The 27,121-nt window shown below is 33.7% G+C and overlaps 1 protein-coding gene across 12 annotated transcripts in view; it reads left to right on the forward strand.

Moving 5' to 3' along the window:
* Unc-115a (actin binding LIM protein Uncoordinated 115a) overlaps window positions 1–27,121 on the forward strand; it is a 211,453-nt gene that overhangs the window by 172,435 nt on the left and 11,897 nt on the right. For 8 of the 12 annotated variants that reach the window (XM_085954512.1, XM_085954505.1, XM_085954504.1 and 5 more), the window contains 14 exons: window positions 9,842–10,002; window positions 10,899–11,017; window positions 11,607–11,737; window positions 12,586–12,643; window positions 12,836–12,998; window positions 13,148–13,238; window positions 18,236–18,360; window positions 20,263–20,334; window positions 21,894–22,122; window positions 22,359–22,495; window positions 22,576–22,687; window positions 23,220–23,315; window positions 23,412–23,559; window positions 24,365–24,552. In XM_085954512.1, coding sequence (XP_085810638.1) covers window positions 9,842–10,002; window positions 10,899–11,017; window positions 11,607–11,737; window positions 12,586–12,643; window positions 12,836–12,998; window positions 13,148–13,238; window positions 18,236–18,360; window positions 20,263–20,334; window positions 21,894–22,122; window positions 22,359–22,495; window positions 22,576–22,687; window positions 23,220–23,315; window positions 23,412–23,559; window positions 24,365–24,552 — 1,830 coding nt within the window. The remainder of the gene's footprint in view (window positions 1–9,841; window positions 10,003–10,898; window positions 11,018–11,606; window positions 11,738–12,585; window positions 12,644–12,835; window positions 12,999–13,147; window positions 13,239–18,235; window positions 18,361–20,262; window positions 20,335–21,893; window positions 22,123–22,358; window positions 22,496–22,575; window positions 22,688–23,219; window positions 23,316–23,411; window positions 23,560–24,364; window positions 24,553–27,121) is intronic. The other 4 variants (XR_015071520.1, XM_085954509.1, XM_085954510.1 and 1 more) reach the window with 1 other exon arrangement.

Consider the following 27,121-nt stretch of genomic DNA (forward strand, 5'->3'; position numbering starts at 1 on the left):
GGCCTGGTGCCGCAAATATGCCAAGTTAACCACTGGCATATGACGCCTTATCATCCAGGCTAACTTTGTAGTACTCTTGTTTTTGGGTGAGAGGTACCTTCGCGCCGCTAGGGCCCGTAAAGCCGGCCGCCGCGGGAACGCCCCTCCCTCAGCCATGAAGAGCGCCACCACGCGGGGGGTGTGCTGTATCGATAGGTAATTCAACCACGAATCCGTCGATGCCTCGCACGCCTTCGTAGGTGCGTTTTTCGTGGGGCTGGCCCAGAAACACTGCGGTACTGCTTCATCAATTACACGATCTCAGTACTCCGAGGTACTCGAAGGACGTATGTGACGGGTGAGCGACGCCGCCCACCGGCGAGCGTCGACTCGCACCCATAATTTTACTTAGTCGGCCCTTACGTAGATGTCGCGGGTAATTAGTCATTGTACAATTTCCGCCACTCTCGTAAGGAAACCGTTAATTAATTTTGTCACCCGAAAAACGTTGAGCTAAGGGATGAAATCGGCCAGATTTGCTTATAAACCCCCTATTTTTAATTTCATCAGTCAGTCTTCGCTCACATTCACGACCCTGAACCTGCGAAGGTCAGCGGCGGAATTTTGTTCACACTTTTCATATACAAGTCGCCAGGACTTGTGAGGAGGTACTCGCCCAGGTCCCGATACCTACTGGCAGATACCTACCTCCATACCTACTGTCACTTTGACAGGTAGTGGTGAAGTGTCAACCAGCGACTTAGTCGTTTTATTCGCGAGTTTTATCGTTCATTACCGGACCCGGTCCCCAACCTTTTGTCGCGGTGCCCCGTGTTCGCGCAATCTCGATTACAGATAAAGATAAATTAATTCTTAAATAATTAAATAATAAATGTGCTAGTTTGTACAATTAATATTATATAATAAATAAGACTTTTCTTTTCTTTTAATAATTTTTTGTGGTTTCGGACGTATATAATTTGAACTTTGAACCTTTGGTGATCGTGAGACCTAATAAAATTGTTTAATATAGTGTAAAGTTCTTTTACTGGACTAGACATAGTGCCTACCTGTTCTTCCTACAATTTGAATGTACCTCCACTCCAGGCCCGGAGCTAGCCGAGGATTCGGAGGCCTACACTACCCTTATTTTAAAAATTTCCAAATATTTTTGCCAGTCACCCGCGAGCTTTGGAAGTTATTACGTGTATTTTAAAATGTATCTGAAACTGTGTACTCGCAATATTTTTTGTGTATTGAAGTAGAGATGGTATTTAAATTAGATTTAGTGGTATAGGTCTTGTTAGTAATTTATCCATACAACACATTTCTTAGACATTGGTGTCATGAAAGGATGATAAAAAATACGGTAGGTATAAAAAACGGGGTGGCATTTTGGCACTGCTTAGTGGCGGCATTTTGTCTTGGGACGTCACTGGCTGTAGCTACATAATATTATTTTAACCAAAGATGTTGAAGAAACGCTGTCCCAAATTATTCAATTGTAACCCTACTTATAATCAGTTGGTAATAATGATATTGTTTAAATCATAGTTTCCAAAAAATGCACTTTTTTTTAGAACATATAAAAATTAATTACCTATGTAGGTACATTTATAAAAAAATATAATAACTATTTAAAATTTAAATATGACGTTTTTTAGAAGGTTTCACTTGCACACCAAAAGCCACACTAGTGGAACAACGTTTAAATGCTTTGCAGTGTTATGATTATATGCACGAAGCCTGATGTCTTCAAAACACATAACATGATTCATACAAGTGAAAACCCCGAGATAAATATCGATTTGTATTATTTGCTCGCTTTGGTAAGCCTGCCGACCTCTACCGCGTCATTGTCTTCCAGCGCCTACCAGGGGGCATATGCCCTCACTTTGGGAATCAGTGTAAAGATGCACGGAAAAGCTGTTGTATATATTTATACTGTTTTACTCCGCCCTACCGTATCTAATTAATATGCCATCATCGGATTGTAACGTATTTTAGGCGGGGAATCCCACGACAGGTGTACTTTACAAATTTACCAATAAGTAAGTATGTATGCATGCAATTGACATTTTTTACCGACGACCATCGGGAAAATATTTGTCAAGTATATTATATATATTTCGCCTTTATAACATAGAATGATATTTTCATTATGGAAACATGATTCCTAGCAAAGTGCTATCTGATCACATTTGTATCAAAATTAACAATTATGACACTTAAAAATTGTGACAATCTGTTTTAAACACTTCAATGTCTTCAATCAACTTGCCGATATATTATTTATTTTGATAATGGACCTTCGATTCCAATTTCGTTGAGTTTGTAGATTATTCGTATCAATTTATTGAATTCAAGTGCACATTCGTCGCCACAGCCGTCCGAATAAACACTGCAAAAAGGTTCATTTTGGTTATCTCGATACGACGATACATGTAGTTGTTATGTAAAATATTTTTATCTACCACAAAGATGTCGAAGTAGAGAAAATATTATTATTATGAAAATATGAAGAATCTTTTCGCGGCAAGACTGTCTAATGCATTGGAATTACGTGACTAAAGCCCGAGGCAAATTAAGGTGCATCTCATGGTGCATGTCGCCTACTGACACGCTGTCGCGGCAAAAATTTAGTTTATGGTTTCGTCATTTTGCAAAATATTTTGAACGTGCACCATCTCCGTAAATTCACTGAAGAATGGCACTGATGAAGAGTGCCTGCTATAATGTATTAGTAATTTGAATTATTATTTATTATTCATGCTAATTTCAAATAATTTTAACAGTTGCTACGTGTGCGTACGTTAAAATTCTTGCGGCATGATATCCATAGATAATATTTTGAACATAACCCAACCTGCAGACCATAGATTATAGACAACATTTGTATCGAAAATACATAGTGCCAACCGCTAAAAACAAAAAATCGTGATTTTGATTTGACATTCGAAAAGTGTAGGCATGTGGAATGTGATAAAAACGTTCAAAACGTCATGCAGGTGTCGATGCAGTGTGAGGTGACCTCACTGTTGTTTTAGTGATTACGGCAAATTTTGCCAACCGACAATGTTCGTTTAAAATGTGCTACGGGATGGGAGCATCGGTCTGATATCATTTTAAACACCAAGAACAACTACATTACACACTTTTTTCCCGTGGCGGCAGCCCGTGACAGTAGGCGACATGCACCTCAATTTGGGTCGCGCTTTAAGCTCAATTTATACTCGCAGACTCAAATCAGATCCAACATATTATCGTGAAATGTCACTTTGGACATTTTATTTTGGCTACCACTCTAAGGAAGAACTTCACGATCATCGTGAAAATATTCCTGTGTAATTTGTCCTTTACGTTTTCCCACTCTTTTTATCGTATCGGCATTTTATCATACTTATACATTTGCCTCTCAAATTTTATTATTGGACTCCGAAATGAAATGAAGGCATTGTTTTGTTCTACCTACTTAGGTATGTGAACCAACATTTTCCACTATGAAGGTGGTTTAAAGTAGAAACAGACTCACAGATGTACATCTTGGTATTTGCATTCAGATGGGAGTGACAAGGTAAGGTACTCACCGAGAATTGAGAAAATTGTGGAGGAAAGTGAATGCCATTCTTTTCACTAATTATTATTATTACTTCAATTATTATTTTGTTCATAAATAAATAATTATAGTACCTACGCATTTTATGTTTTATTGGAAGTCCGATGCCCTAATTTATTTTAAGTAATATAATAATATTATGTATGGTAGGTACGATAAAGGACGATGATAAAAAAATATAACGAAGGGATATGTATAAGTAGCTAGACAATTATTTTCTGAAAGCAGCTCACGTCCTTACTGAGTTTGGAGACCACTGATGTACAGGAATGATTGTGTGTTTAACTCGCAATAACGCATGTTCTCCAAGACTCAAAAGCCAAGTTTATCTTAAATTTATTTTCTTGAAGTGTCTTTGTCGGTTGGTAATTGATATACATATAAGCTCGTGCCAACAGCTGCCGGCATTGCAATAATGTATTCTTCTGCTTCCACACATTGCTTTCGTTGCAAACATTATAGGTACCTACATAATATTATATAGAGTCCACATTCAGTTTGTCATTTCAACTGCAATTATTCCATGAATGCACTTAAGATATTATCTGTTCAGCTGTTCTTATTTCATAATATTATGCTTAATTAATGAAAGTATCAATTCAATACACTCTATTCTCCTACAATAAATAATTTTATTATTTTATGGATATGAGTTAAGATCCCCTACTGTTTCTCGACGTTTTTTACCATGTTCGATCCTAAGAAGATCACATAGGCCTCCTCAGAATGTATGTTGTATTAACAGATTTTTGTGTTTACGATAAATGGATTTTAGTCACTTGCTCAACCTATTAACTCCACACACCGGGTCCAAATACACGTAGAAAAACAATATCTGAAATTTTGCCATGCCTGGGATTTGAACGGTATATACATTTTAAGCCTGGCGCTTAACCGCTCGGCCGTCGCGTCGTGGGCTAAACCTAATAGGTACAACAATAATATCCTGTAAGTTAAGGCGAAGCAGCCAATACCCCAATGCACATATATTCGTGAATCTGTCCAGTCTATTATTTATAAATGACACCAGCCAGCACTTAGTAAAGTTAATGAGTTCTATCGCACAGGATATACAATAGGGTTGCCAACTGTCCCGGTTTGGCCGGTATCGTCCCGGAATTGAAGCCCTTGTTCAGAATCCGGTTGGAGCTTACCAGGGATACACAATATCCCGGATTTCTATAAAAACCATCCAATAATCAGAAAAAATCAACTCTCATCGTGAAAGTAAACCCTTGCACAGCCCATTAAAATGACTGGAAGTGTTAAAAGAGATGTCAGCCTTCATTCTGGACGGAATTTCGCAATAATATCTCGGAATTTACTGAAAAAAGTTGACAACCCTAATATACTCGTAAATACATTTGTTATTAATCTGTTCTGTGGTATCTCTACCGCCTATGAGTTTTGAAAATTGTTAAAACCATATCTACAATATTGGTAATAATTGATTTTTGTATTTAAATTCTAATGGATTCAAGCTCTGTACTATTCCATTTAAGTCCATTTAAGTTATTCCATTTGTATTGTTAGCTTTGCAGAACCATTAAATAAAGTAATTAATTATATATAAGAATATGCAGATCATGTAAATTGTAAATACATTTGTGTACAATGACATCTTGATAATCCAGAAACATTTCGTGTCAATGAAATGACGACTGAAAATCATGTTTTAAGTCATTTTCACAATGATAATAATATTATGCCAAGGTCTTTATTAATTTGTGCAATTAATTTGTACGAAGACTGTTTCTGAATGTAATTTTTGTTCATACAAGTATTTTTTAAAGTAAATGTTAAGTAAAGTAATTTAATACTGTCTCATTAAATTCGTTTATTAACTTGTTTTGCCTTCGCTTTTTAGTATCCGCGTGGAAATTACTGAAATAAAAAATAATTATCTCATAAGTTTACTTTTATGGTGTTTTTTTATTGTTCAATACAGTTATTCTCAATTTTTTTTTACCCATTATTCAATATAAAATAATACGCATTCGAATTTACATGATATTCATATATAACAATTTGCATTTTATGACTGTTTTTTCCTTGACATATTGTATTAAATTCAATTACTTGCTGTTTGTATGAAACATTCGAAAACCTATTCTTTACTTGCTAGTTGGTAGTACTTCTGGCTACGACCTGCCTCAACCACAAGTCCACATGCACATGCCTGCCGAAGCCTCAGGTTAATTATCGGGATTTTTTTTGAAAATTTATTCTCTTCATATTTACTTTTTTTTATTCAACGAATAATTCACAAGATTTGAGAATGTAAGATTCTTCAAGTATATATCAGAGGTGCTTAAAATCATGTACCTACTTACGTTCTACTCTCTTAATTTTATAATATTACAATTTTTCACAAATACAAATTATAATTTTCATTATTTTCATGGTTTAAATTTAATTTGTAACACATGTTGATGGCGAGGTGTAAGTTATGCACTCATGCATGCATAAAAAACCAATAAAACTATGCGCTCCAAAGAACTGCACAGCTTTTTTCATCTATTATTTCTTTGCGCTCGGCTAGTGATAATAGTTGCTTATCCACCATTAAAACTAAATGTCATCCAAAGGTTGCTGCATTAGCATTTTTCCTCTAAAAGAAAAAGTATTAACATAATGTTAAGGCTTCAAATTATTTGGTAAGTATATATATACATTAACAGCAAGTATTTAAATAAAAAATCGAGCAAGTATTTTATTAAAAAGGTGGGAACTATTTAATATGAACCGCAAGTAAAAAATGATAATTGGTAAGTATTATAATATAACAATGGAAGTATTTAAATTAGGATAGGGAATTATTTAAATAATTTTTGGGAATTATTTAAATAATTAATGGTAAGTATAAATATCAATTTGTCAGTATAAAATCTATTTTGGACAGATTTTTTCTTTTACAGAAATAACTTATTTAGTAGCTTCCTTATTATGTTAAATTTAGTAGGATAGTATTGTTCTTTCTATCTGGCTCTCCAGAACAGATTGTACTATTAGAATGGTATTTCTCTATTATTTCATCCCTTACGCCCATTTAGTGTAGCAGCATTTGTGTATCTATAAAATGGCTCAATGATGCAATGCGAGTCTCCTGAGCAAGCTTCTAGTGCCTTTAAGATACTATTTCATTTTAACTATCAGCTGTAACTTAACTTAACTGCACCTTCCGAACCATCAGCTGTTAGGCATACACTCTTGATCTAAGCGCACTTCAAAGATATATGTAACCTTACCTTATGAGATTCAAAGCCTTAATCTCTACTTCATTGCGGGGTTAAATAAATTGTAGTGTCTATTATATACATTTTCAACTTTGCAATAATAACAAGACATACTTCAGACTTGTATAGTGCTTATTACATATTATTTTCAGTATCAGAATTTAATAATAAGACAGACTTCAGTTGTTTACAATAAATGTATTTCTTGTGTTCAAAAATTCACAATAATAATCAATGGTAACAAACATATGACAGAATAAGACGTTTCCTTCAATGATTATATCAATTACATACAACCTATTACTAAAGACGACCGATGTCGATCAATGTGAATGATTGAAAATGATAATCTAGAATACACACCCAGTCAAACGATAACATAAAAATCTTTTCCTTCAATTACGTACAACCTATTACTAAAAACGTTCATGAAATTCATAAAAAAAACATAAAATTTGTGTTTTTTTTATTGTTATATTATTTTATGCAAGTCTACATATAAATAACACAACATTTTAGAATTATCGGAAAACATTCCGATAATCGCAACTTTTGACAGCTCGATTTTTTTATTCGTTCGTTGATCAGTATCAGAGCATAGACAAATCGGACGACTTATTAATTGTCCTCGGACTTTCGGCTCGCCAATGGCAATACGTTTCACGGTCTTGTTTACATTACATACTGCAATAAATTAACAATATTAAATTATTATCTGATTCGGCATTTACACTAATAGTAAAAATAATAATATACATATTATATAAATAATTAAGATACTTACTTAAATTAGTAATTTTAAAAGACGTTGAAAAAACCTTTTTTGTAGTGATGAGTAAAAAACATGTAAAATATAAAAAATCAACGAACCCTAACTAATTAATTTAGCATACAATTTTAATTGAGATAAATTTAATATCATACTATTAATTATTGTTGTACCCAAACTGAGATTCATTTTTTTCATAAAATTAGACAATAATAGGTTATAAAAATGTACTTAGTTTAAAAAAATGATTTGTGTAATATTTGTAGTACGAGTACCTACCTAGAGAACCTATATTTTTGATCAATCATTAATTTAACCTTTGAGGTTATTCGCATTTATTTTGTGAAATGTCCATCTGGCTCTTTTTTCTGCACCTCTGCGACTTCTTATTTGATCTTCTTTTAATAATAATATTATCATAAATAGTTTGTTCTTACCGATATTCATGAATGCATAGACTAATATACTTTATATGCGATAATGGTAACCCTAAAATGCCGTGCGCCCCATTGAATGTTTTTTACTTTTCATACTATCAAAATAATAATGGATATTGATTTTATCTATTGGCCCATGTCATTTAAATAATGATTATTTATTTTTACTACTGATTTTTGAATATTATTTCTTGCTGTACCAATATTTTACATTCAACATTAAAACTGGCGGGCTTATACCGATACTTTGAAATAAATACTTACCATTCACTTAAAATTCTGACAGTTGTTATTTAAAAACTTTTCAAAATTGTCTATTAATACTTGCTTCAAAAATGCACGCCTAATGTTAATATATCATGCCGCGTGGCTCAAGCGCCGGTCTATAGTGTCAAGGGTCCCAGGTTGGAATCCTGAGTCTGGCAAGTACACATATTGTTTTTCAATTTGTGTATGAGTGAGAGTATGGACCTAATAGGTTGAGCAAGTCGCGAGCCTAATACTACAAGGTTCTAAGTGTTCGTCCTTGAGAAAACAAACCCAACAATGAAGTACTATTCTTAGCTGCCTCATTGTTACTTTTGTTTTGCCAAGGACAAACACTTAGAACCTTGTAGTTCTCCACTCGCGAAGTGGCTGACATCCATTTCTCGTAAAAATAAAACCTGTTAATACAAACCTCCACTCTGTGGGGGCCCATATGACCCTATTAGGATCGGACATGGTCGAAAGAAAAAAAGAATAGGTATATCATCTACTTATGGTTTACGATTACATTGTTTCCCTTCATCATAATTCTTAATTTTTGCGTCCCTAACTATTGATGATCATGACTCCTTTTAAATGACCTAGTTATCTCTCCAGCGATCACGGCATTCCGACAACATAATATCTACCTACATATTACCTAAGTGTAATGATACCAAAGAGCTTTGATTAATAAAGAGGGATCATAATAACATTATTGTGTTATATTTATATGTACCTATTACAACAGTTGATTTTTTTTAGCATTGTTGAATTTGACAACAGTATAAAAAAAAATATTTCTCTATTATGTTGGCATTACCTATTATTTATACATAAAATCAGAGCTTTGGAGCGGACCCTTTTTTGAGTTGCTCCGCTCCAGTACCTAATACTTGCTCCGGCTCCGCTCCGGGTAAAAGTTTTAATAAGTATTATATGTATACAAATGTAAAAAAAAATAAGTAGGTACTTAGTTTTAAAATAATCGTCATTTTCATTATTAAGTAATTCTATTAAACAAAACCGACAGCAAATCGTCCCTCATTATTTGTTTCTTCTGTCAAAAAGTGAAGTTATTTATCACTCGGCAGTGTTGCCATATTTCGAATAATTCAAGTGTTGCAAAATGTCAAAATGTACTATTTCCATTGGATTTTAGGACAAAAATTTAATAAGTAATAAAAAAAAACATCCGGAGCAGTGGAGCACTACCAATTTTCGGTGCTCTGGGTAAAATCCCATTACTCCAGTGCTCCATGCTCCTGCTCCGAGCTCCGCTCCAACGCTCTGCATAAAATACAAATGGTGACACATACAAAACAAACGTACGATTATTTGTGATTTTTCATCTAAATAAAGACTATCCAGTACATTAAAAACTTCTTTGAGATTTGACACTAAAATAATAAATACAATGCGTTTTTATCTCAGTGGACATGTGTTAACTAATTAACCCACAATTCAAAACAACTTTCCACCTACACGTAAAGGCTCCGTCTCCGTAACCACGTTTCAAGTATTCAGATGGCTAATAGATTTTTTGATATTGTTCCAGGTAAAACATATTGCCAAGCATGCAGCAAGAAGTGTTCCGGAGAGGTGCTGCGGGTGACGGACAAGTACTTCCACATGGCGTGCTTCGCCTGCCGCACTTGCTCCAACTCCCTCGCCCACGGAGGCTTCTTCTGCAAGGACAATGTCTACTATTGCCCACAGGTTTGTTTCACACCATTATCACCCATTGATTTATTACTCCGTAAGTAAAGCATATAATCAATAATGCAAGGCCACGCTGAGACACTAATACCAGGGACTTGGTACATTTATATGCATAGCGTTGCTGTCTCTAATATGTGCGACTCTGCGGGTAGTCAGTGAGCTTGTGTTACAGGTGTATGCTCAGCTCAGTAGCGAAGGGTGGAGATAGGCTGTTAACCTTTTCTATGCCTTACAATATTACTATGGCAGTATCTGACAGGCCGGAGATTTTTAACGACAGACGTTGAATGTAGAACGAAGCTCTTACTAAAATCGCTGTAATATCTATAATTTGTGGCTTAGTATTTCATAATAATTATTCAAACAGATGTTAGTGTGTGTTTAATTTTTTAGATTATAAAAAGTTTTAATTGTAATTTAGATTATATTAAAAGTCAAATGTGGTTTGTAAAATTTTATTTTCACATTAGTTATCAACCTCTGAAATGATGGCCAAAAAATTAATTAGTCAGACTGAGTGATTATTCAAAAAGTCTTCAGTGGAATGTAGCAATATAGGATGAATTATTCTTAGATTATTAGTGGATGACATTTTTATAAAATTTTTCGCATTCTAGTGGTTAGACTATTTTTGTTGTGTTCAATAAATTTTTTTGCTATGTGGTTTTACACCAGCACAAGAATAATCTAATACTAACTTAAAACACTGCAAACAATTATACATATACGGAGTACATATTATTATCTGGACACCGAGATAAGTCTGTATATTTTAAGCCTAGCGCCATGTTGATAGTCTGTGAATCATCACTGCAAATGGCACCAGCTCTGCCCGTTTTGTATAAATTTTTCCCAAACCTACATAGTAACAATATTTCTTGTATTTTTTGCAGGATTACCAAAAGCTATTTGGCACTCGGTGCGCGGCATGCAACACATATGTCGAAGGAGAAGTGGTGTCAGCTCTCGGAAACACTTACCATCAAAAATGTTTCACTTGCGCAAGATGCAGGTAATATGTCTATTTATTCAAGTTACATTATACTGTATTCATAATTTTCATGTCCATGTGAGAGATTGACATAAATGTTTCCAGTCTATGCCTTGGCCACTGTTATGGCGACACCATGTCTGTAGTACAGCTCGATACAATAAGACGATCACTGTGCAGTACGATCACACTGTTACAATACATATACATTCATGTGATTTTTCTCTAACCCTGGGTATTTTAAAAATTGTGCTACCACACTACTGTCATAGCGTCTCATGGTATCATGTATATAAATGAATCAGCAAAATCATCTGTAAGTTTGTAATATTTGGATCTTGAAATCCCTCACTTCTGTTGCATAAATTTAATGATTGTGTGTATTGTGCGGCAAGTTTAACGTGAACAGTGGCCGTTTCGAGAACTACAATATTGACATAGATCGCAGCGCCACAACGGCGGCCATGACTCTTCAACTTATCATTTTCGCACTGTATTCTCAATGGCAATTATTTATGATAGTGCAAACGATCTTTTTCATATTGCCGGTTTATGTCCATAGATCTGTAGAAGTCTAGCTTAACTAAATAAACTATTGCATTTGTTTCAGACAAGCATTCCCATCGGGCGAGAAGGTGACATACACAGGCAAAGAAGTCCTTTGCCAAAAATGTGTCATGGTGCCTGTCAAAGAGATTGCTCGCAATCTAGCCGCCAGTCCTACAACTAGCAATCCAAATGGTGAGATGACTGAATTTATTATTGACCTTCCAAAGTGTCATATTTTAAACTAATATAATCAAATAGAAACACTTACATGTGTAAAAACAAAACACGTGCATGTGGTTTCGCTAAGCTGGATTAATTTAAATGACATTTATGAAAACTGATATATCTATCTATATAATGGTCGAAAATACGTACAAATTCTATTATACAAAAAAAAATGTTATAAAGTTAAAAGCACCTGTAAATATGCATGGATTTCCTGACACCAATAGTGTGTAAATTAAACTATCGCAATAATAACTGTTTTGCATGTAAAAGTGCTGACTGTCCCGCCAATCTCATTTTTTAAGCATAAGCGAGACGCGTTCTTGTCATTTTATGGTGCTATTTGACTGGTTGTGAAAAGTTATTAACATCAAAATGCTCTGCGTGATAAATTTAAAAATCAATGTTTCATATGCTCAAATCACTTTCAGTATTAGCTGTTATTTCTTGGTGGAGAGACTTATTAATTAAAACAAAACACAACATATTATCATACGTATTTCATATTATTATTTAATAAATTAATATCAAGTCTGATCTCATCCGCTTAACAGGACATTCCCAACAGATTGATCGGATCCTTCTAAGCATTAAGTTGAACATTGAATTGTTAAGTATTATAATATGTCATGTTTTATTTTAATTAATGCATTATAATTATAGCAATTCACTTGTTTTGTTTACTGTCTCTATGAAAAGATTTATCTCCCAAGTATGATTAAAACGGACTGACTTCTTGTCTGTGTACAAATTGTTATGGCTATTAAATAATTGTAATTATTTTATAATTTATTGCTGTGTGACTTAATTTCCAGAATGCGCTGGGTGCAATCAAGAACTTTCTGAAGGACAAGCACTAGTTGCATTGGATAGGTTAGTATATTTTTCCAGCTAGCTTATTCTCTAACTTCAGCTCTTTACTTCAGGATAATAGTATTTTCTTAATAGTCTGTAATATTATACAATAATGCATACTATACCATTCAACTTCCATGTTATCTTTACAAAGTAATTGTTTAATTATTGTTTTTAGTGTTGTTGAATTTAATTTTTGTCACATTCCAGACAATGGCATATGTGGTGTTTCGCTTGCCGCGCTTGCGGTTGCGTGTTACACGGGGAGTACATGGGTCGGGACGGCATTCCGTACTGCGAGAAGGATTACCAAAAGCTCTACGGTGTGAGGTGTGCTTACTGTCAAAGATTCATCTCCGGCAAGGTCTTACAGGTAAGAAAATTCATTGTTTCACCCAATGAACAGCTTATATAACGCTCATAATTTTTTTTTTTAAATCACTAATAAAATAATAAACATAAGTTCTATAATTTCTTGTCTGTTTAGTATATTATTATAATATAATGTGTCATTATTTCCAGGCTGGAGACAATCATCACTTCCATCCGACTTGTGCTCGCTGTACCAAATGTGGAGATCCCTTCGGGGATGGAGAAGAAATGTTTTTGCAAGGTTTGTTTTTGATATAAGTACTTCGATTATAAAGATTGCCTACCAATTTAAAATGCTGTCCATCTTTGATGGAATCATATTTCGATTGTAATTTTAAATTCAATGCTATATTGCAGCACACAATGTGGTGATTCAAAGAACTAAAATGCTAGGAGTATTTCTGGAATACTCTCACAACAACACTAGCGCCACTGTCATCCTCCTTCCGAAATATGTTGCGCTTTGGCTCAACTTTCTTTCGCGATATCAAATTGCTGTATTGGTTCAAAGATTACAGGGTCACTACGAGTGCCTGTTCGAGGAAGGTAGGATATGCGTTCCCAAAATAAAAGTGGTAGAACAGTCTAATTGAAAGTCTTGTAGTCAAGTTGAATTTTGTTTCCTGAGTATTTTGTTTACTGAACATAAAAATAGAGGTTGGCTTAACCCTTTCAAAGCGTCAAGAATACCGCTTTAATACAATAGAGCGCGTCATGATTTCAAGTATTGATAAATCACAATAAATGTCAGTCAAACATGTACAAATACAGTCATCAAAAATATTTTAAGTGTTCAACGGTGATTATGAATAGTCGTAATATTTTTAACGATCTTAAAAATAAACATTTGTGCCCTGATTATGATAAAGAATGAGGAACAAGCCGCGTTATACAAAAAGCGTGTGACTTACGTTTCAGTCGCCATTTTGTTGACGTGTCGGCTCCGGACAAGTGCGTCGATGACAGAATTATGTTCAAAACTTCAGAGTTAATGCAACCGTAATCCCAGACCACTTAATAAATTATGAGAAATCCTTTTTTACACCCCACTTGATAATATTAATGGTTTATTTTGATAACATGACAATACACTATTCACTAAACAGAACACATAATCCACATAGTTTCAAATGTTATTAATTTATAAATTTCAACATCGTCTGATATGTAGGTAGGTCATTTTAGTATTTTTGAAACACTTAAATATTTTAATAGTTCACCTTTTCATGGTATTCTCTAAAGCACGGATACACGCATAATGGCACGTTACACTCGGAACCATGTATCTGGAATATTTTTTGGTTTTCGGCTTTTTTTTTGTATTCGCACAAAGATGACAAACTCTGCAAGGATTTATCCGTTTATTTGCGGGAGGAATTATGTCCGGCATATGCTTTGCCATCGCTCTAGCTGATAAGTGCAGTGGATGGTCGACGGGTTGCTGTGCGCGGGATGTGGCTGGAACTTGATATTTTTCAAATATTTGCCTGATTACTTTTAACTGAAAATGAGCTAGACCTGTTTTTTTGCCTGTGATAGTACTAAACAGAATATATGAATTTAATAAAAACAGATCTATGATATGGAAAGCCACCTTTTTGTACCATTTTATTGATTTTCGCATACAACTTAGTGTACTTAACATCATATCAGCTTTATCTACAGATCCCATACATTTATTATATTGGATAACACACGTAGGTTTCAGTATAGGCTCTCCGGTCTGCCTATTGAATTTTCCTGTGGGTGTAAATGAATCATTGTGCAATGTAGTCAACATATGGACTTCGCGCCGGTCGTGCCATTTTATAGCCAATAGCGAGCTACTATTTTTTGACTCCACTTCTCCTTTCTTGAGCTTCCTAAATGTTGGCATATTTCTTCGATTTTTTCGGACTGTTCCGCAAGCATTTGTTTTTTTTTCGTGAAGATGTTTAAATAAGTCTGGGCTTGAATACCAGTTGTCAGTCCACATAGTATGACCTTTACCGAAATATTCGTTCATTAATGTCGTTACCACAGCTCCCGAAATGCCAAGTCCCTGCTCATCGACAATATCTGTTCCTTCCCCGCAATATATTATGAAATCTAATATATAACCAGTCATCACATCGCAAAGAACGAACATTTTTATGCCGAAACGGTGGCGTTTTGAAGGAATGTACTGTTTAAACAGCAATCTACCTTTGAAAACAATTATGCTTTCGTCGATACATAAGTTCTCGTGCGGCATCATTGTTTTTTTGAATATTTCTCGGCAATGGTCGATCAGAATTTTAATTTTGTGTAATTTATCTCCAGGAATTTGAGTATTGGGATCCGAAAAGTGCAACATCCTCAAAAGCAAAGTATATCTGTCTCTTGGCATTACTTTCCCGAACATTTGGCTGGATAAGAGTGGATCGGTTGACCAATGTTCCTCTATTGTGATGTGACGATTTCTAGTCATCAACATACTTACAGCAAAAAAAATGTACATTTCTGGGACGTCTGTGTTGACCCACTTACGATTCTGTCCATTATATTTGAATTCAAAAAATGCTCAAAAAATTCTATTTCTTTAGAGCTATCTGATAAATTTGTGTGCGGGCTGACTCCAGAAAAGAAATCATCAAATTCGTGAACAACTGGTATGAAAGGTCCAGTAGTCCACGAAGACAGATCGTCAACATTACGATTTACATTTAAATTAGAGGCGGCGGCAGCAGCACTTTCTGATGGGGCACTGGAAGTATCTGAATCATCGTAGTACTCATTTTCACTCAATTCATAATCTGAATCAGGATCATGAATTGCTTCTCCCATTTCATCGCTCAAATTACCAGGGATATCCATTTTAAAATAATGACAAAATATCGACCACACACAATATGCTATCACAAAATGTTTTTAATTTTTCCGATACAGAAATTTTCAATTGTGTGAAAATGTTTATTTACTTAACATATCTTTTCTTTATAAATGACTGATAATTAAGGTAAATAAACAACTTTTGTCCGTTTTACCTATTAGTATAATCAGAAAATAGTATTTAAAAATGTTAATCAACAATAAAGAAAGAGAAATATTGAATCGCGGACTCTTATATTTAAATTACACCTTGTTCAAATTATTTTCCGAAACTATTAACTCGCGGATAATATACTAGCAGGTAGACGAATGAATGCAATCTCAAAAAGCATTCCTTTTGTAAAATGTTTTGTAAATTCACTTTGATCAATGTAACTTTCTCATATTCTATATAACAGTTTATGCACCAAATAGTTTTTCAATCACTAAAAAACAATATAACATATTATTATATCGCGAATTCGTATCGCTACAAACGCGTCAGTCAAATATCTTCGGCGCACATGCACTAAGAAGCGATAAGACACTATATACCCGGCAAGTTTGAATTGGCCCGATGACTGATATTTTTTTATCCAAGACACGCTCCCGAAAAATATTTATTTAAATTAGATAGAACAAAAGTTTAGGCTATTCATTGACAGATGTCAAGAGAAGGATGATTTCTGAATAAATTAAATCAATATTAGATTTTTTCGCGCCTGGCCGAAAGCAGTACTAGGCAAACGAAAATCGAAATGACTTTAGTCAGCTGACGCGCGGATGACTTGCGCGTATAGGCTGACTAAAGTCAGTTGCCGCGTTAGAAAGGTTAAGAGTAAATGAAAACAAAACTAAAGTCATGGTACAAAGCCGACAAAATCAGAGTAGGCTGGGCCAAAGTTACAGTTTTGGAAACCATCAATTTGAGGTTGTCAACCGGTTCACATACCTGGGTTCCAATATTACAAAAGAGAACGAGGAACTGGAAGAAATAAAAGCCCGAATAACCGCTGCATATAAATCGTACTTCTCATTGCTGCCCATATTCAAATCCAGAAATGTCCACAGAAAAACTAAGACTAAGACGAGGCTCTATAAAACCGTCATACGCACAGTCGTTGCATACGGGTGCGAGTCATGGACGCTAAATGTGAAAGCAGCTGAAATGGTGGATTGCTTTGAGAGAAAGATCCTTAGGCGGATATACGAACCCATGAATGATGGTGGGTAGTGGAGAATTAGGTACAACACGGAACTATACCGCTTATACCAAGATTCAAAACTCTCCAACTTCATAAAACTCCAGAGGCTAAACTGGGCAGGCCATGTCCAGCGCATGCCTGAGTCACGGATACCGAAGAAGATCCTCGAAGGAAACCCAGGAGGGAAAAGGCCAGTGGGAAAGCCACGCACACGATGGGGTGATAATGTTACAAAAGATGCCAACCAGATACTAAAAATCAGGAACTGGAAAAGACGTGCGGAGGACCGTTCCGGCTGGAGGACAGCGGTGGAGGAGGCCAGGGCTCGACTTGAGCTGTAGCGCCATCGAAGAAGAAGAAGAACATAAAAATTACAACAAAAAAATGACTGGCCACGAGATCAAACTTGGACCTATACCACTGCTCCATTGACAGCAATTTTGCCACCGAGCCACGCAAAATGTGTGAAAAATCAATATTAATATATAAACTAATCTAAACTAGACGAAGCTTCTCAATAAATGTTTCTCTTTCGTCCATACAATATGTAATATTATTTGTAATGTAATTGGCATATTTGCTTTAGATTTTAAATGCGTGGAAAAGGTATTGCCTAATTTCACATACATGTTAATTTTTTTATGACTCATTTTTGATACATAAATATAGTTAAATGATTTCTTTATAAGTCAAGATAAACAATAAATAAGGGTTTGTTATCGAGTTGAAATATTTTTTAGGTAGGCTCTAAATAATATTCTCCTAGGAAGGAGTCTGCCACTGCAGGATAATGCGAGCTGCTCAGATTAAAATAAATAAACAGATGTAGCGTTTCTATACAGTATTGGCTACGAGATAGGTACTTGGTCATGAAATTCAAGCTAATTCTTAGAGTCATAAATGGTGAGCATGATGTAGTAAGACGTAATGGTGCTATTTTTGGACAACGGACCTACTACTCTCAGACAGTACAAATGGCATACAAAAGTTAACTATTTTCAATCGATCTATGCTCCGGGCTTGGTGAGTTGTTTGATTCTTCGGGCTTTTATGATTGCGTACTATCATTTCAATGGTTATAAATCACCTCCATAATATCATTTTCACTATGGGCTCTATTCCCAAGGGTAATAAAAGGATTTGTAATATTTCTAAAAGTGAATCAAATTACCTACTTCATGATATGCAAACGATTGATTTTCAGGTGGCGCAATCTGGCATCCGCGCTGTGGTCCCGGTCCAGGACTGGAATCCTCTCCACCGACCAACGGCCATGCCACCGACTCTGAGGTAGACCGCGCTTCAAGTGTCGCTGTCAGTGATATGCAGGTTTGAAATTCAGTCACCGTAATAATAAGTTACAGAAATATAATATTAGCTAACGTAAAATGCTATTTTTTCACATTTAAATTGCACCTTTGTTTCGAGTTGAGTTTTTTTTTTTATCAATTTGTATCTTGTTTGTTAGAAACATGCAAGGTATGATGTGTAAAAAGATAAGTATTTTTATCCCTTCATTTTTTGTAAAATACCATTTACAATACCCTAGTTCAGTACGGAATCAACTCAAAAAACCTAATGTATAGTTAAGAATTCGATTGTGATTCTATGACACATTGACAAAATTTTTAACCCTATTTTTTATTGTATTAAAAGAAAAGATCTATCTACATAAAATGGCATAATTTATTAAATATTTTGAAAGTTTGAGTTGTTTTCGTGTAGAACTAGGATATCTATTAGCAGATTTTAATGCTTATGGCTTCATTTTAGAATGATTCATTAATTAGTACTTTATAATTTGACACTTGATATTTTATGGATAATTTTAAATTATGAGTATCATTACGTTTTTATTTCATTCCATACATTTTTAGCACAGTAATTTGTGTGATTAGTGTTCAGTAAAAATCCATAATGGTGACTATTATGCAATGTAGTGTGTCAATTATTAGATTTTGAAATACGTAGTAACGTTATTATACAAATGGAAAACAATCAATTTTACGTTTGCTGGATGCAAATTGTGTATAGTTTCGTAAATTGGTTTTTAACCTAATTTTAACAGTTTTTATTATTAATGTTGGTAAACCAAAATTAATCCAATTTTGTAGCAAACCTTCATATATTTCAAATGAATATAATATTTATATAATATTATCATTAAAAAATCACTACAAGAATGCATACTGGTAACCATGACTGTTTAATTTATTTAGTTTTATTTGTATTAATCACAATTACACAGTATTGCTAATCTATAAACATTTTTTTACATTTGAATATATTATTAAAATAATCAATATTACATTTGTAACATGCAAATTAACTGCATTATTAAAAAAAAATGATTAATAACTATTTTGCGAACATTTAAACAAATTGCAGCCCATGTTCATGGAATCATGCTCACTATTAATTTAACCAATCAACTAATTTAATAGTTACCATCAGACTCACAGATTTGAATGTACTTTAGTTGCAGCTGTTAACATGACTAACTTAATCAAAACAATTTTAAAAATTAGCTGTATCTACTATATATTATTGAATTCACAATTTCGATTGACATACTAGTCAGGGATGGATTGGCCCGGCGGGACACCGAGATATGTCTCGTTAATCGATGAGTCCCTAATGAAAATTGTTTTTTTATCAAATCGTAAACAACTCATGTATGTATAGATTCTGAACATGATATAATTTTCAAATGTTGTAAAAGTTCAATCATACACAAAAATTTGTATCACCCTCCGATCTTTTCAATATTCAACAATAGGATTCAAACATTTTTATAAAATTGATTTGAAAAAATATTTTTTTGCAATGCTATATGTAATTTAAATTTGGGTTGATTGACTATAAAAAAAATCCAGTCAGTCTCAGGTCATCAATCCGCCCCTTGTGACTGTGACTATGGGTATCTTCTTTTTAAATTTCTTTATTACCTACTTTTTTGCACTAAATTACTATAATATTATAACTAATTTACCACGTCTCTGTGCTCACGTTCAATGCCCGATTTTTTCAAAAATGATCAGCGTGGTGATGTGCCCTTCTCCATTGGTTAATAAAAACAGCACACGTTTGATTTTATTTTCTTAATATCGCACCATGATCTTGTTGCATGTATTTTTTGTTTTAATCGACTGATTGATGTTGTTTTATTTTAATTCTTTTATTTTTGCATCTTTTGTTATGTTTGTTTTTGTTTTTGCTAAAATTTTTCAGTACTCGTTGCGATCCCGAACGCCCAGCTTGAACGGATCCTTCTGCAGCCCGTATAGTAGTTTGAATAGAAAGGTTTGATTATTATTGCCAGTTTTTTTTATTATAATAGTTAGGTACATACTTTTATTTTTATATGGCCATGGACAATTTCAAGAGCAACATAAATTAATATGGCGATGAGACGTAGAGTTTGCAGATGAAGTGGGAAAATAGAATTTAATGACACCTTTGTGTCATAATTTTATTTTTTCTTTATTTTAACAAACCTTACATTGCACAATTACATATTATTCTAATTTTGCTATGAAATAAAAATGCATACTATTTTTAGAGTCAAGTTCTATAACAATATAGATAAAAATGACGATTTTTTAAGTTTTAAGAATTTTATGTTTAGCTTTTTATATTACATTAAATGGAAATCTTTATAATAGGGTTTTTTTTTTGAATAGTGGCAATACTTGTAGCTGAATATTATATTTTACTGTCACTCACTCTACCGTTTAACCTTTTCTGTGCCTCATGATATTACTATGGCGGTATCTGACAGACCGCAGATTTTTAATGACATATGTTGAATGTCAATACAATTGCTGTAATATCGATAATTTGTAGCTTGGAATTTCATAATTATTCAAACAGATGTCACTGTGCTTTTATTTTTTTAGATTATTCATATTAATCGACAGTGGCTAATAATTTGAGTTTAAAGTCAGATGAGATAACTCACGAAATTTGTATGTGCGGCCTGTCGATCACAGCATCATAGAGTGAGATAACTCGCTGAAGGCATGGAACCGGTTAAATTCAACATGTTGACAACTTTATAAGAGCAGAATTTTAAAATATGTTATGGGAAACTGTGAATGTACAACGTTATTTCCATCTGGACAATTTTGTGTAGTGTAGCCAGGCCCTAATGGAATAGTATATTAATCGCCATCAACAGTTCTATACCTCTTGAGATTCTCGCCATCTTCTACAGATGTCTCCGTATCATGTCCAAAGCTGATGAAGCCTTCATAACACTGTTTTAATAACGGAAAAATGTTAACTGTTTTCCCAAATTATCTTTTATTATGTAAACTAATAGCTACCTACTTATAAATATTGTTGGAAGAATAGATGCATGCAATATTCTAGGAATATTAGGAAGGTACAGAAAGAAAAGATTTTTTAAAGTTTATTAATTAAGTTTACTGATGAATATTTAAAATGATTCGTTACATAATATTAGAATATAATATGCATCTTTACTCTAATGAATTTTAACAATTATATGCATAATATGAATTAAATAATATATATAACCAAGAAATCTCTCATAATTAATTACTTATTTGGTGGAAAGTTTTATTTTGAGGATGCCTGCTTGTTTTAATTATTAAATACTTTAAAAAATGCATTTGCAGTATAAATCTTCTGATTCTTTTTGGAAAAATACTTTATCGTAATAATATTGTCTTACTAAAATTCATCTTCTTCCTATATACTTACAACAATTAAAATTCTGGTCCTGATGCAACCTGTTTGTAAGTCGTCAGATTGTGAATCAGAGGTTATTTCGACCTTTAAAATAGTTTTGGATTGTTAACGAGTAATGCTTTGATACAATGCGGGTAATTTTGCAGCACTACGGCAGTTACCGCAGCAGAGTTGGTTCCCCCGGTTTGGTTTTACGGGAGTACGGCAAAGGAGGAAGTCACAGCGGAGGTGCGGCGGAGGGAGTTCCGGGTGTCGGTCCTCATCGGATCCTCACCTACAGCTATTTGACGGAGCAGCCCAGTCAGGGATACTTGAGACGGCCCATCGAGCCTTACGATCGCCCTCCTACTAGCCCACATTTCCACAGGCCACACTGTTAGTATTGCAAACTGTTATTGACTCCATCGTTTTAATAACCTCATTGTTCATACAAAATTTAGAACAACACACCTACATATTCAAAAATATCTAATACCTATACCTATATGTTTCTAAGGTTTCCAAATTATGTGTGTTCAATAAAGAATGCTATATTATAAATTTTTCATTGAATATAATTCAGTATTCGTACAAAGAAATCAATCATGACTAACTAGCTTGTTCGCTTTCAGCTTCAAATTCATCACGCGGAGGCACCCTCTATTCTCGCAGCAGCTCAAAAAGTTCTCACAGACCCGGCATGAGGGTTCTGGTCGATTCCATTCGAAGTGAAACTCCACGGCCTAAGTCACCCGCTATGAATAATGAGGTAAGCAATTTTTCAGAAAAATAATGTCATATTTATAAATTTTTTGAGAATGTTTCAAAATATTATTGTACGATTTGTAGGAACCGATTGAATTGTCGCATTACCCTGCCGCAAGTAAGCCGCCGCCCGGTTATAAAGCAAAGATCGACCGAGACGACTTCCCAGCACCTCCTTATCCTTACAGTGATCCTGGTATGTGAATTATCTTATTGCATTAATTGTTTTTTGTTTATACCTACCCTCATTTGTATTAACTTAAAATAATATAACCTCCATCGTATCACTCTGAAAAGTCAACTAGTATGATGGACGTGATTATACATAGATTATCTTTTTATATTTTCAGACCATCAACAAAATACATCATGATTTCACAGTTTTGAATGATGATAACAAATAATAAATTTGTCATTTTTTGCTAATTTAAATTAGTGGGCGTTCTCCCCAGGAACAGTGGTGTTTCTCTGCCTTGAAATTAACTTTCTAAAATAAAATACATCATTTCTAACAATCGTTGTAAAGCAGTGTTTTTGACTCGGCATTTTTATCTGATTGAATGTCTACTGCATTTTTAGATCACCAGAACTGCATGTATTGTCGGTACTTATTGTATCATAACAGGACATATTAGCTAGACAAAATTCTTTCTAATTTATTTTCGTGTGTCGGGAGAGAGAAGTGATTGTAAATTAATAATTTTTAATGTGACTGGGAAAATTTTCAGAACGCCGCCGTCGCTGGTCCGACTCGTACAAGGGAGTTCCCATCTCTGACGAAGATGAAAACGGAGAAGCCAATGGAAAGGTTAATGGAAAATCAGGTCAGTTTATTTACATAATTGTTTTATATTAATCATAAATATAAATTATGATCCCATATTGCTGTTGTTTTCTAAGTATAGACTTTTTTGTTGCAGAAGTAACCGATCCGCAGCTCAAAAAGGAGGAGACGGAACTGGCAAAAATCGAGACTGGAATAGCAAAGGTGTTCTTGAAAAATGTTAAGGATAGAGAGAAGGTCAAACAATGGAAGAAAGACAATTTAGACCCTAGAAATGCTAGCAGGTTCGTATTTTCTTATAATATTGCTCTATAACTTAACCGATTGATTTCTATAACATATTTTTTTGTAACATATCAATTGTGCATGTAGGTTAAGAGCAAAAAGGCTTAGTCTCTATTTGTACATACAATACCTAAAAACCCCTCAATCTGTGTCATTATTTTTATGCATATGACACAATGTATAACTGATGGAGAGGAGCTCTTTTGATTTTGATCTACTCATACTGGCAGAAAGCCCGCTGTAGGTGGCTCGGAAGTGTGGAATTTGTAAAGGGTTTATGTGGCATGCTCAACGCATACAAAAAGGAGATGCCCATCAAACTGCTCAGTCAAGTACATAGTGAAATGTTTGCCTTTAATTTTCTCAGGAAAGAGATTGACAGCATAATTTTTTTTTACATTTATCTCTGTAAACCGACTACAAAGAATCGTTTGGTGTAGATTTCAGGTTGCTTGAATCAGTAACAAAAAAGATAGAAGAGTGGCGTGAACAACGCCTGCCATTCAAAAGATCCTCTATTGGTGATTAAATTTATCACTCGCACCTCGTATCGCCGACTTACTGCTATTGTGCACTGGTCTGATTGCTCACAAACCTGGAAGCCTGCTTTTGTGATCTCCGCAATCAAGATGTATTCAAATATTTCCTATCGATCACATCAGGTAGTTTGGTCAAGCATTGTTTCTCTTTATTAATTCTAATAGGATACCTTCACATATTATGGTGTGCGTATGAAGTGGATCTAAATATTTGAATGAGACTAGTGGGTAGATGAGTAGTAAAATTGTATTATTATTGATAAAGGACCCCCTCGGCAAGCAAAGAACCAACGTATCGTCTGCGCTATGAGTCACCGGTAGGGGCATCTCCCAGCCGCAACATGGACCACCCGAGGCCCTTTGACGACGAAGAATATTCCGTGGCCATGGACAGGTCCAGCAGCTACCGTGGGAGTGTCGGCCGATCCGTCGGACAGATTCCCAGCTACAACGGTATTTAACTATTTCATTTTCAAATCACACTAAATAATATTAAATTTATTTCATAAGTCATAATAATTAATGGTTTCTTTAGCACAGTATTCAATTTCATACACAATTTAAAAAAAAAAGTATTTCGTATGAAATTGTTTTTGTCAATTACGTATATTTAAGTTAATTAGTTTAATAAATTATACATTTTTATATTCTTACAATATGTGGAAGTATTATGATTATATTAGGAACAAATTAATGTAAGATTTAATGTGTGACTTGTGATATTTTCCTTTGTGATTCATATTTCAATATCATATGAAATCGATTGATTTCATTAAACATGTTTGTAACCACACAACCGATGCTATTTTTGATGTAAATGTGTCATTCTCTTTGTATACTGCATTAATATGTATTAACATCTTTGACACATCCGTGACTAGATTGTTTTATCTTGATAAGAAAGCATTGGTTTCACTACATTATATTATGGTTATAAAGTTACATAATATTATACCCCGTTTCCACATGTTTGGATTTACTGCTGACAGTACGTATTATCGCGGCCTTAACAAAAAAATGCACGTGTAAACCTGTATTATCGTGCAAGTTGCGAGAAAAATTGCATGCATAGATCAAAAAAGTCTGAATTTTCACACAACAGTTGGACTTTACGATATCTGTGCCTGCTCAGTAGAACGGTAGTGGCGAACCTGCCGGTAAAAAAACAAACTACACCGCAAAGAGACTCATTTTGAGGTTAACCGATTTTCATGACCTGTCAAATAGTACCATACAGTGACAACATTGTGTCTCACTTACTCTTGATGAATGAGATTGGCACTTTTACGTGTAAACAGTTATTATCGCGATAGTTTAAAATACACACTATTGATGCAAGTAAATGCAAGCACATGTACGGGCACTATTATTCCTTACGCAGCATTTCTCATCATATTGTATTTCATATGGTATTGAAGTAGTCATTCATCAAATCAACATTCATTTACATGATTCGAAAACATTCATTTTATTCATACAAAATATACCTACATCGATCGAGTTGAGAGTCGGGTTGATGGCAGTCAGTTTTTTTTAATTCTTTCACCAGCAATATATTATTGTATAATAAATTAAATATTTACAAAAATTTGCATTATAATATAAATGATTAAAATTTTTAATAAGAAATCACTACCTACATAACAACCTCACTAGTCTTGGCAAATTATTACTTAGTTCAGTCGATACCCCCTCTATAGAATAATTCGTATTGAATCGATTACATAATATTAATATTTTATTGTAGTGTGCATTAAAAAATATTTGACTCTTTAAAATTATATCATATTGAATCTGTGTCTAGTTCCTGTTGCCAATATGAAATCGAATTTTAGCGTTCTAGTTAAAATAACATAATATCTATGAAGACCGATACCTCCTTTTGAAATTGTGCTGTGTAAACATTTTTGAATTTTTGTAAAAATAATTATGAGCCGAAGTGAAGTAGAATTAGCCATACTCTAAAAAGGTGAGGACGCATGGGCTTCTAATAATTAATTTACTGAAAGAGCTGTTTTAAATTTCTTTTCCTATTTTTGTTTGGCATAAACATAATTTTGACTTTAATTTTTAATTAAATATTCTATAATATAATATTGCTAGTTGTTATTTTTATTTTTGTAGTGCAGCTTATAGTTTTTTCATGAATGTTTCTAGAAATTTTTAATACAATTTTAGTTTTACAGTATCTGCGCTTTTTATTTTATTCATTTTAATTTATTCTGCTTCTACTATTTATTTTTTTATAATAGAAACTTTTTATTTCAATTTATTTTTATTTAATTTTTATGCTGCTATGGTTAAAAAGGCCTTTTTTAATATCTCCAGATATTTTTTATTCCGTTTTTTTTAATATTTTCAATGATGTTTACTCGCAATACTTACCTACATACAAATATATATCTTCAACGGTATATTCAACCTATATTATCATTTCCTCAATTCACATTAAACTGTCGTATCACAATAATTTATAGAAGCATAATATTATATAGTTTTTTGAGAAAATACTACGAATTTTAATAGTGAAGATTGTGGATATAATTTTATCTGCCTGTAATATTCCTATATTATATATTTCTAAAATAACCGAGTAGATTATAATGATATCTTTCTAATTAGTATTATTCTAAATTTCCTGATTTGCGTTTTACCATAGATCTGACAATACACATTACTTCCTGTGGGCACAGTCTTTTAGCAATATATTTTGTGTAATGAGAATAATTATTATCTTATAGTATTCCCAATTTAAACCACATTACCACTTTACATTCACCATTCATTTATCAATATTATACATTCACATTTTGAAACTAAATTATCCCAAAAGACATTCAGATAATTGTAGTGGAGATACACTAACAAACCTTGAATATTTGAATCTAAATAAATCCATATAAATGTTCTTGCTCAGTATTATTAAAACTTCTTTAAACGTCACATGCCAAGTGCCAAGAACGATTCATTATATAACATCCTTATTGCATACAACAAGTATGTATAAATAATTTTACAATAT

Source organism: Rhyacophila brunnea, unplaced genomic scaffold (assembly GCF_057557595.1).
Source record: "Rhyacophila brunnea isolate RB1 unplaced genomic scaffold, BYU_Rbru_1.0 scaffold_4, whole genome shotgun sequence".
NCBI lineage: Eukaryota > Metazoa > Arthropoda > Insecta > Trichoptera > Rhyacophilidae > Rhyacophila > Rhyacophila brunnea.